At 37.4% G+C, this 16427-nt stretch overlaps 1 protein-coding gene across 1 annotated transcript in view; it reads left to right on the top strand.

Annotated features, from left to right (window-relative positions):
• The window catches only part of ULK2 (unc-51 like autophagy activating kinase 2), a 99405-nt gene that overhangs the window by 44158 nt on the left and 38820 nt on the right, over nt 1–16427 (top strand). The window contains exons 11-14 of the mRNA XM_008062602.2: nt 2270–2317; nt 2694–2779; nt 8931–9102; nt 15895–15955. Of these exons, the coding sequence (XP_008060793.1) occupies nt 2270–2317; nt 2694–2779; nt 8931–9102; nt 15895–15955 (367 nt within the window). The remainder of the gene's footprint in view (nt 1–2269; nt 2318–2693; nt 2780–8930; nt 9103–15894; nt 15956–16427) is intronic.

Below are 16427 nucleotides of genomic sequence, written 5' to 3'. Positions count from 1 at the left end.
CCTGGCCTAAAACTATAACTTTCATTTCCAGGCACTTCAGAAACTCTTGTTGAAGTTTATAAAATTAATTCCCAGGTTCACTGACTTTGTCTCACCAAGAAGATGCAGTTGTACTAATGGAGAGGATAGAAATTTAAAGTTGTAAATGCAGAAAAAATTAAATATGTAAATGAAAAAGGATTTGTCTAGAATATATTTTTTAATTTATTTCTTATTAAATAAGCATAGTTAGACAGTTGCTATGTATTTCTCCTAACAACATATGTTGCTGTCATCAAGATAACTAACAAAACTTAACATTACCAAGATATGTGCCAAAATCACAATACAAATTTAGTGTCCCTGGGTCATTGGATCACACTCTTCTGATTGCATGTTCTTCAACATATTCTGTCATTTTAAATGATCCATTAAAATTGAATTTCATGTTAAATCTCTTCTATTATCTCTTCAAATTTGTTCTCATATTTTTATCAAATTTTAAAGCTTCTCTTTCAATAATGTTTATATTGAGGTAAAATACACATAACATAAAATTTACTATTTTAAGTGTAGTAAATAGTTTAATGATATTAAATATATTTTTTGTGACTCTGTGTATTTCCAGAATCATCCTCATTTATTTTAAATTCTTATTTATAATAAACTTAATATTTTGTATAAGTTTCTGTCTTTCCTTAGGCCATTATACCTAGATAAATGGAGGCAAATAAGACAGAGAACCTTTTATAAAAGTTATTTCTTGAACAACTGTGAGGTGGGAAGGACCCTCTTCTCAGATGATAGTTAAATCAGTGTCTGTAAAGCATTTAATTTTATTGAATTCTGGAGTTAGAAAGAAAAGCCCACACATCTACACCAATGCCAGGAAAGGTATGGCCAGGGATCCTGTTGCCACAGACAGTGACCTTTTGTAGCATGCACAGGAATAGAAAAAAAAAATGAGTGCTTTACCGGCATCCAGATTCCTGATTGTCTTTGCACAGGAGGTTCTCAGATCCTTAAGCTGTCTTCCAGGATTTTTGATCATTAGATCTGTGAGAGAGGTTGGAGAAGGACTGTTTGACCCCAGGAGTTTGAGACCAGCTGGGACAACATAGCGAGACCTCTACAAAAAAATTTTAAAAATTAGCTAGTCAGAGTGGTGTGTGCCTGTAGTCCCAGCTACTTGGGAGGTTAAGGCAGGAGGATCACTTGAACCCAGGAGTTTGAGGCTATGACTTGCTGCCACTGCACTCCAACCTGGGTGATAGAGTGAGACCCTAACTAAAAACAAAAACAAAAACCCACAAAGATGGCTGGCTGCAGTGGCTCCTGCCTGTAATCCTAGTACTTTGGGAGGCCAAAGTGGGAGAATCACTTGAAGCCAGGAGTTTGAGACCAGCCAGAGCAACACAGCAAGAACTTGTCTCTACAAAAAAAATTTTTAATTATACCACTGCACTCCAGCCTGAATGACAGAGTAAGACTTTGTCTCTAAATACACATACACACACGTGTGTATATACACTATTGATTCATATTTCTCATGGTTCAGAGCAACTCTCAGTTTAATTTCTATCTCTGAAAGGTAAAAATATTTCCAACTACATGAAGTAAAGTTTATGTCTCAAAATGCTGGAATTGCCGACGTGAGCCACTGCTCCTGGCCCTTTGTGGATTTTTAATGTTTAATTAAAATGTTTAATGAAATACTTTAAACACACAGAAAAGCGAAGAAAGTAAAGTAATGAACTTCCATGTACCCACCTACTTATTTATCTTTGTCTAATTAGCATGCTTATTATGTAGGTTTTAACCTTGGTGGTTAACTGAAAAAGTTAAGTAAAATTAATAGTTTTTTTTTTTTAAATGTGAAACTAGCATCAAGAATACTTCTGAGAGAGGATAGTTTGTTGTATAAATCAGCTTCCTCAATTTCCTCTTAGGACAATTAACAGCAGCTATAGCCTAGTGATCACAATTCTCCCATGGGGTTGTCCACTTGAAGGTGGCACACATTAGAAAACATGTCTACATAAGTAGCCTCAGAGTGTGTTGTGTTGATGATGGATGTTTTGAAAATTCACAATTACTTAAAATTTTTTATTGATTAAGAATTATAATTACAATCATTTTATAGGTGATTTATAAAGAATATTGTGAAAGGAAATTAGGGCTCTGTAAAGAAGTTAGTAATTAATTATTATCTCAAACACATCAAACACTGAGAAGATTGACTTGTTAATCAATGTCTGTGTAAAGGTTGCATTCTCACTTTTCATTACAGAAGCATTTTTTAGCCATCCTTTTCTTGAGCAAGTTCCAGTAAAAAAATGTGAGTAGCCAGTTTTTATATTTGACCTAAAGAATGAAGTTTTAGGAAAAATTAGTATGTTTTATTATAAAATTAACTTTTTACTGTGCTTTTCAAGATTTATTGACTTTTTTTAGATACTTGTAATTATGTTTCTTTAATAACATTTGTGTTTTTTCTTCTAAATCCAAGCTGAAATTGTTTTAGTAAACATGATTACTAAAACAATTTTAGTAATTGCTGCATTTTTAGTCTCATCAATGGAAGTAGTAATAAATAAGTGAATGCAAATTTTTGGTCAATACAAAGTTGTAGTAATTTGGGCTGATTTTTCTATTAGACAGCCCATGTAACTATACTACAAAGGATGTAGCTCTTCATCTGTTTCTTCCCCCAGCTTGCCCAGTTCCAGTGCCAGTGTATGCTGGCTCTGTCTCTGGAAGCTCCTGTGGCTCTCCATCTTGCCGTTTTGCTTCTCCACCAGTAAGTTCTGGTTTTATTTAAAATAATTTCAGAGTTAGTGCTATTGAATCTGTTCACAAATGGAGCCTGCAAATGTACTGTGAATATTCTGTTTATGTGTAGTGTTTACTACACAACTGGGGTTTGGGAGAAAGAGCAGTATAGTTGGTCAAATGGACCTGAATTTGGGCTCCTGCCTTATTTAGTTGTGTAAGCTTTAGCAAGAATTGTTACCTGTGTGGGCCATTCTCCTCTAAACAGTGAGTATGCTACTATCACCTTTTTATGTCCTGTGGGGTTTTGGTGATGATACATTCAAACAAAGAATACCCATTACAGGTAAAATAGGCAATAAATATTTGTTTTATCTGAAGGCTATATATATCAGCTTGGATATTTTTTGTACATAGAATTTCCACTGGTGGAGGAGTAACCTCTGAGCCAGATTTCACTGACTTAGGTTCTTTTAATTGTGATTATTGGCCCTTTGATAAAGGTTGCTTCCACTCAAACCTCTTCCTTCACCTGAAGTTCCCAAGCCATTTCCTCCATAGTCTGTGTTCCCTCCCATTTAAGTACTTCTTCCTGATCCTAAGGACTTCTGGTCACTCTGGTCATTTCTTCCTATTTTACTCTCTCAGGGTTTTACCTTGCCCTCTTCTTACTTTTTTAGTCTGATCCTTCCTCCAAATCTCTGCTGCAGCATGAGAGGGTTGTGACCTTGAGGCAAACAAACTGAAGATCCAAGGGCTCTTGTGTCAGCTATTGTATTTTCCAGACCTGGCAGACATGATTTGCTTGAATTCTGCAGGCAGAAAGATGGGTGAGCCATAAAAGGAAGCAGTTGTGTGGCTAGCCATTGAGGCATCTCAGAGGTTTAAGAGGATGGGACTTGGCAGCTTATTATCCCTTACTTGCCATATTAACTAGGACAAGTGATTTATCCTCTCTGAGTCCATTTCCTTGTGTATAAAGTGAGTATAACTTACCTACTTCATAGAGCTCATTATGGACAAATGAATACAAACACTTACTACAGTATTTGGCACACAGTAAATTAACTCAGACAGTAGCAACTGTTATTGTTTTCCAGGGAGATCTAATAGCTCATAGTTAAAGCAGATGTGGAAGCAGCCTATTGCAAACAAACAAGTCTCAAAACTGTCAAAAAACCTTTTTTGCACAATGCTGCAAACTCAAACCAAACAGATAAAGCAGGTGTGTTAATAAGACTTACATTATATTCCCATGAGTAAAAAAAAATTAAGAGCTAGGCAGACTGGCATCATTCCTGGCCCTGCTGCTTGCTCACTTGTAACTGGACAGGTCAGTTAGAGAGCTGGGTCATTGTGTTCTCATCTGGAGCATAAACCTGATTAACCTTTGCTTGCAGGGTGTTGGTGATAATAAGTGGCAAATACCTAGCCATAGTAAATGGTTCATAAATTGCAGCTATTATTATGAAGTATATATTTGACACAATGTGATATACGAAAAGCAAAGCTTGTGCTAGAGAAAAAAACAACAGGGAAGAATCTAATTGTGGGAAAGCAAGCATAAAGGAGCTTATGGGATGTGACTGAGTGACTGAGGGACGAGAAAGAGAGACCAGCAGGAGGACATTGAACTTGAAATTGGCTTTGAGTGGAGAGAGCACTTTGGGATTTTTGTTGGTTGAAAGGAGAGAACAAAATAGGAGTAGGCTAGGGCTGCCAGGGAAGAGCAGAATGGAGAACTGTCAGGAGGGGCAGGAGGGAGAAGGGGAGGCATATTTAGATGTTAGAAACTTTGGCGGAAAAACCATTTTTAGAAAGCCTTTAAAAAAAACGAATACTGAAAGTGAAAATAAAGAGGAAAGAAGGGTAAAAAAGAATAAAAGATAATAGGAACGTTTGTGCATAAGTGCCACTCAATGAAATTAGAAAATGGGATGGTTTAATGTTATCTGTTTAACATAATCTGCCACAAATAAGGCGATTTTGTACATGCATCCCCTTCCTTCCTAGGACCTGCACAGACACTCATACTAGGGGTTGATATACACCGGCATGCAATGTAACATTCTCTTTTTTACATTCTCATGCAAATATCTAGCTGCTACTTTATTCCCAGAAAAATCATTGAAAGACCAAAAATAAAAAATCATAAACAACAAAAATATCACTGTTTTAATTATGATACTGATTATGTAGGCTAAATGCTATTTAGATGATATATCTTAAATATTTTTTTATTTGTTTCATAACATTCATTTAATGCCTACTAGTATGAAGTTCTGGCTAGTAAATGAGATGACCAGCTCTCTGTCATCTAAGGGAGTTTTCATTGTGTGGAGGAGAGGTAGGTCATCACTGCTAGAAGTGTATATGTATATGTCTTCTTTGCCTGTGGGAACATGAATGAGGGACATCACACTCAAGCTAAGGGTTTAGAAAGGCTGCCCAGAGGAGGGGATTGTTTGAGCTGAGGCTTGAAGAAAGATGTTAGCAAGATAAACTAGTAAAAGAATGATATTGTAGGCAAAGGAATTCTCATACATGAAGTTACAGAAGCGTATATCACTGAAGGAATTCTCACGGCCACTTGCCTTTAAATTCGTTACAATTAAGTGAAAAAAAAATTTTTTTTTTTTTTGAGTTGGAGTCTTACTCTGTCGCCCAGACTGGAGTGCAGTGGCCGCTCCCAGCCACTGCAGCCTCGACCTGCTGGACTCCGGCTATCCTTCTGCCTCAGCCTTCCAAGTAGCTGGAACTACAGGCACGTGCTACCACACCCGGCTAATTTTTGATTTACTGTAGAAATGAAGTGTCGCCAAGTTGCCCAGGCAGGTCTTGAACCCGCGGGCTCAGGCAATCCACTCACCTCAGCCTCCCAAGGCACGGGATTACAGCCTGAGCCACCGAGCCCGGCTAATTAAGTGAAATTTAAAATTCAATTCTTTAGTCACACCAGCCACATTTCAAGTGCTCAGTAGCCACAGAAAGCTAGTGGCTACCATATTGGACAGCTCATATGCAGAACTTTTCCATAATTGCCAAAAGGACAAAGTTGCTCTAAGTAGTTGAGTTTGGTGGATGTAGAGAGTGTTAGTAGTAGAGAATGTCAGTAGAGAGTAGTTGCTTTAAGTCCTTGAGAATGTGGAGAAGAACAGAGAGGTGAACTTTGAGTGGAAGAAAAGCATCTCTTAGACTAGGATGAGACAGGAGGACTAAGATGGTTGTGGATACAGATAATTTTATAAATAGCAGAGGAAGAAATTGGGAACATTCCTGCCTAAACTACTAGAAAGAATTGAGGGAGTTAGATACTTAGATCCTGTATCTTGACAGGATTTGAATGCTGAGCAAAAGAGTCTAAACTGTATCCTTAAAGCTGTGATGAGCCATTTGAATGATTTTGAGTAGAAGAGTGATGTACTCCACTGTGTGCATTAGCCAGATTCTTCCAAAAGCAGAGTGGAAGACTTGATAGGAGAGAGATAGAGAATAGAGAGGTCTCGCTGCTAGAGGAAAGAGAACAACCTAAAACTACTGCACCTTTTATCATCATCATCATCATCATCATCATTTGTTGAGGAGAATTATTTGATGATGAGAATGAGGACCTGAACTAAGGGAGCAGTAGGAAAGTAGAAGAGGAGGGCCAGGTAAGAGAAAGAAAGGTAAAGAACTTGCAGATCTTAGAGATTGATTGAACTTGGGACTTATGAAAGAGGGAGATCTTGCTGGTGACTTCTGAATGGATAGCTCACAAGGCTACTCAGGAATCATGGGGAGGAGTGTTTTGGAGTTTCAATGTGATTAATTAATGTTTTACAGGCATGGATGTGTTTTATAGGCAAGTGAACTTAGAGGTCTAGAGCTCATCAGAGAGAATCTTGACTGGAGAGAAAAATTTGAGATTCACCATTCTATAAGCAGTAGATGAAGATAGGAGGGTGAGAGTGGTCATTGGGGTCAATATAAAGAGTGAGGGCCGGGTGCAGTGCCTCATGCCTATAATCCCAGCACTTTGGGAGGCCAAGGTGAGAGGATTGCCTGAGCTCATGGGTTCAAGACCAACCCGGGCAACTTGGTGAGACCTCATCTGTACAATAAATTAAAAATTAACCAGGCATAGTGGTGTGTGCCTGTAGTTTCAGCTACTTGGAAGGGTGAGGTGGAAGGATTGCCTGAGTCCAGGAGGTCGAAGCTGCAGTGACCTACCACTGCACTTCAGCCTGGGTGACAGAGTGAGAATCCAGCTTTAAAAAAAAAAAAATTGAGGAGTGGAGGGCCCAGGGTGGCACTCTGGGGAATTCTGTACTCTTCTCTTTTTTAGGGGGCAAATGAAAAGTATGTGCCCATAAAAGAGACTAAGGAGTCCTTAAGAAGTAGGAAGGAAGACAAGAGAGAGCAGGGTCACTAGATGAAGGGCAAGGGTGTCAAAGTGGTCCGCAGTGAGAGGTAGCAGATAATGCAAGTACTTTAAGGAATAAAGGAAGCAGCTACTGGACGTGACAATGGAAGTTATTGGTAAGTATAATAAGGGCAATTTTGGGGGAGGGTTGAAGGCAAAAAGTGGATTATGCTGGGTTAAAGCGTATATAGGAGGTGACGTTTGAGTCAGTAAAGATTGACGATTTTGAGAAATGTTGCTAAGAAGTGAAAAAGAGTTGGTAATTGGAGAGGGTTGTAAGGATTTGAGATGTAAGAAAGTTAAACATGCTTATCTGCAGAGGGAAAAAAAATGCCAGAATAAAGGGAGAGGGTGAAAATGTCAGGAGTAGAGAGTTAGTTGCTTTAAGTACTTGAGAATGTGGAGGAGAATAAAGAGATGAGCTTTGAGTGGAAGAAAAGCATCTCTTACACTAGACAGGAGGACTAAGGTGGTTGTGGATACAGATAATTTTATAAATAGAGGAAGAAATTGGGAACATTTCTGCCTAAACTACTAGAAAGAAATTAGGAGTTAGATACTTAGAATCACATCGCAACTTGACAACTTTTACATTTTGTGGTCCTGGGCAAATTGCCTAATGTCTAGGCTTTGTATATTTATGTCTGAAATGGAGTTCAGAGTAGGGATGAAGTTTGCTAACACATGGAAAGCTCTTAGCCAGTGCCTCATCACTGGTTGATAATCAGTAATGTTAGTTCTTTCCATATTTCTTTCCCTTTGTTACTTTGAGATATAAAATCTCTTCAAAAGGTGATAAGATTTTGTGTTATGTACATGTCACACACACAAAAAAGAAGTGCTATTGATAACTGATATTGCACAGTGACATTCAGAGGGGCAGCAGCAGTAAATCGAGTATTTCATTCTTGGACTTAAAGACCATGATGTCAGGCTTTTCCTTGTCTTAAATAGAAGCAAAGATTGAATGGGGTAATAGGGGCTAAACACAATAAGTTAGAGAGTTTATTGTTTTAGAAAACCATTGTATAATCAATATATGCAATTAGTGTTGTCACTAGAGTCCTTGAACTAGATAAATGCCAAAAGATATATAGACTGATATGCCTAAGTATTTGTTTAAATCTGTTTATATGCTTTTCTTCCTTTCCTGTCCTACCTCCTACCGATAAACCAACTCCTCCCACTGACAAAACAAAAACAAAAGGAACACACCCATATTTGTCTTTCTGTGAGTGTAAAATTTCTAGTCTAAAGTGCAGGTACCCTTATTGATCCTTATGATTTGTCTACTCTCTTATGTAATACAGTCTCTTGCGTTCTTGTTTTTAATGTTTTCTTCATTGTAGATTTAAAACTTTTTATTGGAGTAAGATGTCATTAATTTAAAGTCCCTGAACATTTTGTGTTTAGTCATTAAGTGGACAGTTATTGAGTATCTGCTTTGCTAGGTCAGGAGCTGGGACTGGAGATGTTGCAATGATAAAAACTCACCTCAAAAACTTCAGGAGAGGCAGACAAGTACGTGTGATAAGTGGTATGATATATTTTTAAGATCACTTTTGGAAAACATTTTACAAGTCTTTATGCAAACATTTTTAAAGGAAAGATTTTCTAGTGGAAAGATTTTCCAGAGAGATTTTTTTGTTTGAAGTCTTAGATGGAATTGGACTTTATGCCCACTTTTATGAAAAAAAAAAATTCTTAGTCTAATGGCTATTCTGATTTGCATTTGCTTATTAGGCCAGTTTTAATTTTATGTTGTTAATTTTAGTCCCTTCCAGATATGCAGCATATTCAGGAAGAAAACTTATCTTCCCCACCATTGGGTCCTCCCAACTATCTACAAGTGTCCAAAGATTCTGCCAGTACTAGTAGCAAGAACTCTTCTTGTGACACGGATGACTTTGTTTTGGTTCCACACAACATCTCGTCAGACCACTCATGTGAGAATCTTTTCTGCTTGTACACATTTTATTTCTTAATTTACTAAACTAGCATTTTTTAAAACCTTTATATCACACTTTCTTGTGTAGGGTACCTTTTCAAATGGGCGTTTTATTTAGTTATTTTAATTCTCAGAATTATATACCTACCATTCTAAAATCTGTTTAATTACCCTCTATAATACAATAATTCTGGATTGTGAAGGTACATGGAAACTTTATAGGAAATGATTTCAAATTCTTTTTGTATTCAAACAGAAGACATAGAGAAAGTGGCAGAATGAGTAAAATTAAGGAAAGGAATGAAAGAAACAACTGATTTTGGGGGGAAAAAAACCTGAGTTGAAAGAGTGTTAAAAACAATCTAGTTGTCTTTCAGAAAATACTTACATAAGTTTAAGAGTGAGCTTCAAAATATATGGAAATAATTTTTATAAAGGAACTAGAATCCATATTGACTTAAGTACAGTCCATATACTTTGGAATAGTATAGGGTATCAGAAAGCCTACAAAAAAGAGAAATTATATAAAACTCTTAAAAAATGAGACCATAGTTTGGTCATGAGGGAATAGGATCAGAAAGACTGGAGTCTCGACTTCTTTAATAATTGAATATCAAATGTTGACTGTGTGCATGAGAAGTTTGTTACCAAAAGGTCTTTTTAGTTGTTTGTGTAACACTTATTTAATAGGTGCTTATGGTAGGCACTGCGCTAGTTGCTGTGAAGGCCATAATCCCCAGAGTGAACATGTTTAAGTATTTATTGACCAGGGAATGGAAACATGGACAACGGCAACAGTGCTGTGGCAGTTTATAATCGGTATTCTAACTCGGAGTTACCTTTTTTTTTTTTTCGAGTTGGAGTCTCACTCTGTCACCCAGACTGGAGTGCAGTGGCCGCTCCTGGCCACCGCAGCCTCGACCTGCTGGGCTCCGGCGATCCTTCCGCCTCAGTCTTCCAAGTAGCTGGAACTACAGGCGTGCGCTACCATGCCCCGCTCATTTTGATTTTATTGTAGAGATGAGGTCTCGCCAAGTTGCCCAGGTGGGTTTTGAACCTGCGGGCTCAGGCAATCCACTCACTTCAGCCTCCCAAAGGCACGGGATTACAGGCTGAGCCACCGAGCCTGGCTGAGTTACCTTTAAAAATCTTCTAGTACAGTGTTTTTATTTCTTTACATAAAATAATTAAACCTTTTAAAGTTATGAACTATTTCAAACAGAAAATAATGTAGCAGATACTCAAGTCACTCACCATGTTATGTTGCTTTTTTATATGTCAACATTTTGCCATATTTGTTGTAGATGTCTTTTTAAAAGATATAAAATGCTGTAGGTACAGCTAAGGTCTTTTTTCTCTTTGTACTCTTGCCAGAGATGTATTCTTCCCGTAGATATTTTTATACTTCTACATATAACTGCATCCATATATAACATATAGTGTTTTCGTGTTTTTACAATTACAGATAGAACATGCCAAATTGGAAAATCTGAAATGAAGCAAAATCTGAAACTTTTTGAGTGCCAACATAATGCTCAAAGGGAATGCTCACTGGAGCATTTCAGATTTTTGGATTTCTGGATTTGGATGCTCAATGTAAAACAAATTCCCAAAATTCAAGAAAAATCCAAAAGCTGAAACATTTCTGGTCCCAGGCATATTAGATAACCTATAAATGGTATATGGAGTGTTTGATTTTTTATTCCTGTTTTTATTATGTATCTAGATGCATACTTAGTTATTTATCTGGTTCATTTTAATACTTGAATTTTATGGTACAACTAAAGAACAGTTTTTTCATTTCCCTACTGATTCATACTTGGATTGTTTCTACCTTTTCACTATTCAAAATGTGTTTTAACAGAGGTTCTTGTGTACATGTGCCAGAATGTCTTTTGAGTGAATGAATACCCTAGATATGTACAGTTTCAGCTGTGTAAGATATTGGTACAAACAGGTTGTAACAATGGTCATGCTGCCCCAGTGTTATAATGATATTCTATATTTTCTTCTTAAGACTTTTATTTCTTTCACATTTAACTTTTCCTGTAATTTATTTTTGTAGATGAAGCAAGGTAGAGATCTATAAGTTGTCCCAGCATTATTTATTAAATGTTTTGTCTTTTATCCACTGATAGTCAAGGTCAGATTTGTCATAGAAAGTTTAAATATAGGATTTGGCTTATTTTAAGATCCTCTATTACACTGGTTTATTTGTCTTATTATAATAAATTTTAAATTTGTGTGTGTCAGTATGTATGTATGGTCAGGGAGGGGAAGGAGAGACAGAGAACATTCTAGTTTTATTCAGAACTACCCTAGCTATTCTTGGCCCCTTTCACCCCACATGTAGTTTAATTTCAGCTCGATAAACTTCATAAAAACCATTTGGGGATTTTGATGGGAATTGCATTGATTCTATAGACCTATTCAAGGACAGGTAGGATCTTTACAATATTAAATTATCTAATTAATAATATTTGTGTATTTCTCCATTATTTAGGTTTCTTCAATGTGTTTTCATACATTTTTATACTTTCCTACATAAAGAGCATTCACGTCTTTTGTTGTATTCTAGTTACTCATTTTTTTTGGAATAAATTATTCAAAACTGCTGCTGTCATGGTTTTTGCATGGCCAAATTCCAGGGATCATTTCTTAGTCCTCATTGTCCTAATGTATCCACAATATTTGTTAGCTGACCACACCCTTCTTTTTAATTATTAAAAATGTGTTATTGTGAAATATTTAAGATATTTAAAACCATTTATACAGTTTAAAAGTAATATATAAGGGCCAGGCGTGGTGGCTCAAGCCTATAATCCTAGCACTTTGGGAGACCGAGGCTAGAGGATTGCCTGAGCCCATGGGTTCAAGACCAGCCTGGGCAACATGGTGAGACCTCGTCTCTACAATAAATTAAAAAAAAAACAATTAGCCAGGCATGGTAGCACACACCTGTAGTCCCAGCTACTTGGAAGACTGAGGCGGAAGGATTGCCTGAGTCCTGGGATTTGAGGCCAGCCTTGAAAACTTGGTGAGACCTTGTTTCTACAATAAATAAATAAAATTAGACAGATATGGTGGTGTGTGCCTGTAGTTCCAGTTACTTGGAAGATTGAGGTGGAAGTATCACCTGAGCCCAGTAGGTTGAGGCTGCAGTGACCGTGAGTATGCCACTGCACTCCAGCCCTGGAGACAGAGTGAGACTCCAACTCAAAAACAAAAGAACAAAAAGTAATATATAATAAATACCTGTTTACCCTCCTGATTTTTTTGTCTGATTTTTCATCTTTTTGTCTTATTGCTCTACTTTTTAAGGAACATTTCCTCAGTTTTTTAAAGTCTTTTATTGAGTTTTTCACTTATACTCTCGATTTAAATTTTCAGAAGTTTTTTTTTTCTGAGTATGGTTGTTCTTATTTCAAGGTGCAAGTTTTTTGTTTGTTTTATGCTCATAGCTAAGAAAGGAGAATTTAAAAATTGTTTGAAAGCTCTGTATGCAGGTGGATCTCACTGACAGTAAGCCTCTACATTGGACAATGTGGCTGGGCATTTGTTTGGACTGCTTCCTTTTTGGAGAGCTACTCAGGTTCCCCAAAAAAGACTCAGCCAGTCTTCTGCCTAAAGAATATTAACCTGATACCATTCAAGATAGCAAAATAGGGAAAGTCTGACGGTCTTAATAGTCATTGTAAAATTTCATTTAATAACTTTTTTCTACTAACCTTTTTTCAGTGTAGTACCATTGCCTTTAATTTTTTCTGGTGTCAGGTAGTTCAGAAACCCTTTGTGTCTATAAACGTCGAGTCTTTTGCTGTAGTGGTGAATGGGCATTGCCTGTCTGCATAGGGTTAGGGAAAGCATATGAAATTCTAACTGCTTCTTTAAAAAGAAATTCTATATGACAGAAAAATTAATTTTATTGTCTTTACAGAGAGTGCCAAAAAAAGTATACTTAAGAAAGGAAAAAACTGTATTAAAATTGTAATTCTTACTATATATTGATAACAAAAGATGAATACAAGTGACGTTTGACTTCCACGATTACAAGAGGTGCTCAAAGTGATTACCATCAGTGTCCAGGCACTTCTGATTATGGCAAACAACTATTAATAGTGCTTAAAATGTGTATACTTTTTTTGGCACTCCTAATATTTAAGATATACAACATGATGTTATGAAATACACATACAAATGGTTCCCATTTTTTGACTTTATAATGGTGATATGCATTCAATAGAAACCAAACTTTGAATTTTCATCTTTTTCTGATCTAACAAGGTATAGTATAATACTCTCTCCTGATGCTGGGCAGCAGCAGAGAGCCATAGCTCCCAGTCAACCCTAAGATCATAAGGGTAGACTACCAGTGCTGTACTGTACAGTAAATTGAATGAGATATTCAACACTGTATTATAGAATTGGCTTTGTGTTAGATGATTTTGCCCACTTGTAGGCCAGTGTAGATGTTCTGAGCACATTTAAGGTAGACTGGGCTAAGCTATGATGTTTGATAGGTTGAGTGTATTAAATTCATTTTTGACTTTTGATTTTTTTTTTTGAGTTGGAGTCTCACTCTGTCGCCCAGACCGGAGTGCAGTGGCACACTCCTGGCCACCGCAACCTCAACCTGCTGGGCTCTGGCGATCCTTCCACCTCAGCCTTCCAAGTAGCTGGAACTACAGGCACGTCCTACCACGCCCGGCTAATTTTTTTTTTAAATTTATTGTAGAGATGAGGTCTCGCCAAATTGCCCAGTCTGGTCTCGAACCCGCAGGCTCAGGCAGTCCACTCACCTCAGCCTCCCAAAGTGCGGGATTACAGGCTGAGCCACCGAGCCCAGCTGACTTTTGGTATTTTCAGTTTACAGTGGGTTTATTCGAAAGTAAACCCATCTTAAGTTGAGGAACATCTCTATATAGGAAAATGGTTAATATAGTGAAACGAATTAACTCCCATACTTACCCATTTATATTCTCTGTGACATGAGCAGCTACAATCTAGTCATTTAGCAAAGATCCTGAATACAGTGCACTATTATTAATTATATTCTAACTTTTTCTAAGTAGACTTTCAAACTATCCTGCTTATAGTTCTACCTTCAATGCCACTCTGAAAGGTATCTGGTACTGCTGATTACTCAACCTCTTGGGGTCCTGTGATGTAAACTGGTTTACTTCTGGATTTTCCAGCTGGCTAAGAATTCTATCTTCTTGGGTCTACAAGATAAAATATTACTTGTCTATCAACTTTCTAGCTTCCAAATTTTGGTAGCTGTGAACTCTCATGTTCTTTTTTTGCCTTTGTGAATTTAAGATCTTCTCTTTTCTTTCCTTCCCTCTTTCTCTTTAGTTTCAAAATAACCATATGGTATCAAAATAACTATGAATATTACCTAAAATATGATAATTAAAAGTCATTTAAAATCTTTAAATGATTTTAATTAAAAGTCATTTAAAATCTTTAAATTATCATATCCTAAGGACAAAAAGACCTTACCCTGTTTTCTTTTATACTACTTATCACTGCCTGACATTATTATGTTCTTTTACTGCTAGAGCTTCTTGAGACCAGGAGCCTGAGATGTGCCCAATAAATGCATTTCTCAATTCCCATTTAGGGCCATTCAAAGGCGTATTTGTGATTATTTTTCCCCTTTTTTAGTTTAGGTTAGCAGCATAGTTTGTTGTTTAAAGGCTTATATTATTTGGTGGGCATGACTGTTTCCCATCAATACACATTAATTATACCTTTATAGCCATTTATTTTCGTGTATGTATGTATGTTGGGGTCTTACTCTATTACCCACACTGGAGTGTAGTGGCATCATGGCTCATGCAGCCTCTACCTCCTGGGCTCAGGCAATCCTTCCACTTCAACCTCCTGAGTAAAACTGGGACTACAGGCATGCACCACCAAGCCTGGCTAATTTTTTGATTTTTTTTTTTTTGGTAGATCCGTGGTCTTGTTTTGTTGCCCATGCTGGTCTTGAACTCCTGGCCTCAAGCAATCCCTCTGCCTCAGTCTCCCAAAGTGCTGGGGTTACAGCTTGAGTCACCGGACCTGGCCCCTTTACAGACATTTAAAATTGCATAGGGCAATATGGTAATAGTGGATATAACTGGCAGAGAATGAGGTGCCTCTGAGTTCTGAGCTGTGCTCCATTCCCATATGCAAATGATATAGGGGCAGATGAAGATGACCTGTGGCGTGTGCTACTTACTGAGTTTAGGAGACCCCAGATTCCATGACTTCTTGTTTAACATCCCATGTGAGACCCAAGAAATTATGCTGGAGAATGGAGTACTCCGACTTTATATATTGAACTAGACTGTTACACAGTCATTTCTTCTATTGTGTGAAGTACATGTTCTATGCAGAATTGTGCTGTAAAAACCACAGAGCTTATGGGCAAAATGAGATTGGGGCACAGACTCTCAAAACCTTTTGTCACACGAAAAGGAACCTGATAAGAACAGTAGCTTTGTTTTCACACATGTTAAATGGTGAAGAAATACATAAACACTGCAATAAATACAACATTTTATCCTGAAAAGACCTCAAGTTTGCTTATAGAAATGGGAATCAAAAGGGTATAGCCTATTTATTCAGCTGGGTGCCTCTGGGATCACCTGTTACTTCTTAGGTACAAAATCATAACATAAGCAAATGATAAATGTGCATTGTGCTCAAATTGTTTCCTAATAATCATGTTGGAATAAATTTGTGTTTTTTTTAAGTAGGTAGTATAACAAAACTGGTTGTATTTTTCTTTTCTTTCCCTTAGATGACATGCCATTAGGAACTGCCGGCAGACGTGCTTCAAATGAGTTCTTGGTGTGTGGAGGGTATGTTTACATAAATTTTACTAAAGATTTTTTTTATGTTTTGTCATGTTTATGAATAAGGTTATAGAACTTTGTGTTCTTACCTAATAGTTTTTTTTTTAGAATTTATTATTTCTTAAAATTTTTTTTTTTTTTTTTGAGTTGGAGTCTCACTCTGTCGCCCAGACTGGAGTGCAGTGGCCGCTCCCAGCCACTGCAGCCTCGACCTGCTGGGCTCCGGCGATCCTTCCGCCTCAGCCTTCCAAGTAGCTGGAATTACAGGCATGCGCTACCACGCCCGGCTGATTTTTTGATTTATTGTAGAGATGAGGTCTCGCTGCCCAGGCGGGTCTCGAACCCGCGGGGCTCAGGCAATCCACTCACCTCAGCCTCTCAAAGGCGCGGGATTACAGGGTGAGCCACCAACCCCGGCTTTGATTTTTTTGATTTATTGTAGAGATGAGGTCTCGCCAAGTTGCCCAGGCGGGTCTCG

Source organism: Carlito syrichta, unplaced genomic scaffold (genome assembly GCF_000164805.1).
Source record: "Carlito syrichta isolate Samal-C Ts95f unplaced genomic scaffold, Tarsius_syrichta-2.0.1 Scaffold305756, whole genome shotgun sequence".
Taxonomy (NCBI): Eukaryota; Metazoa; Chordata; class Mammalia; order Primates; family Tarsiidae; genus Carlito; species Carlito syrichta.
The sequence above is the reverse complement of the archived record's forward strand: the minus strand, read 5'-3'. Positions and strand labels throughout refer to the sequence as shown.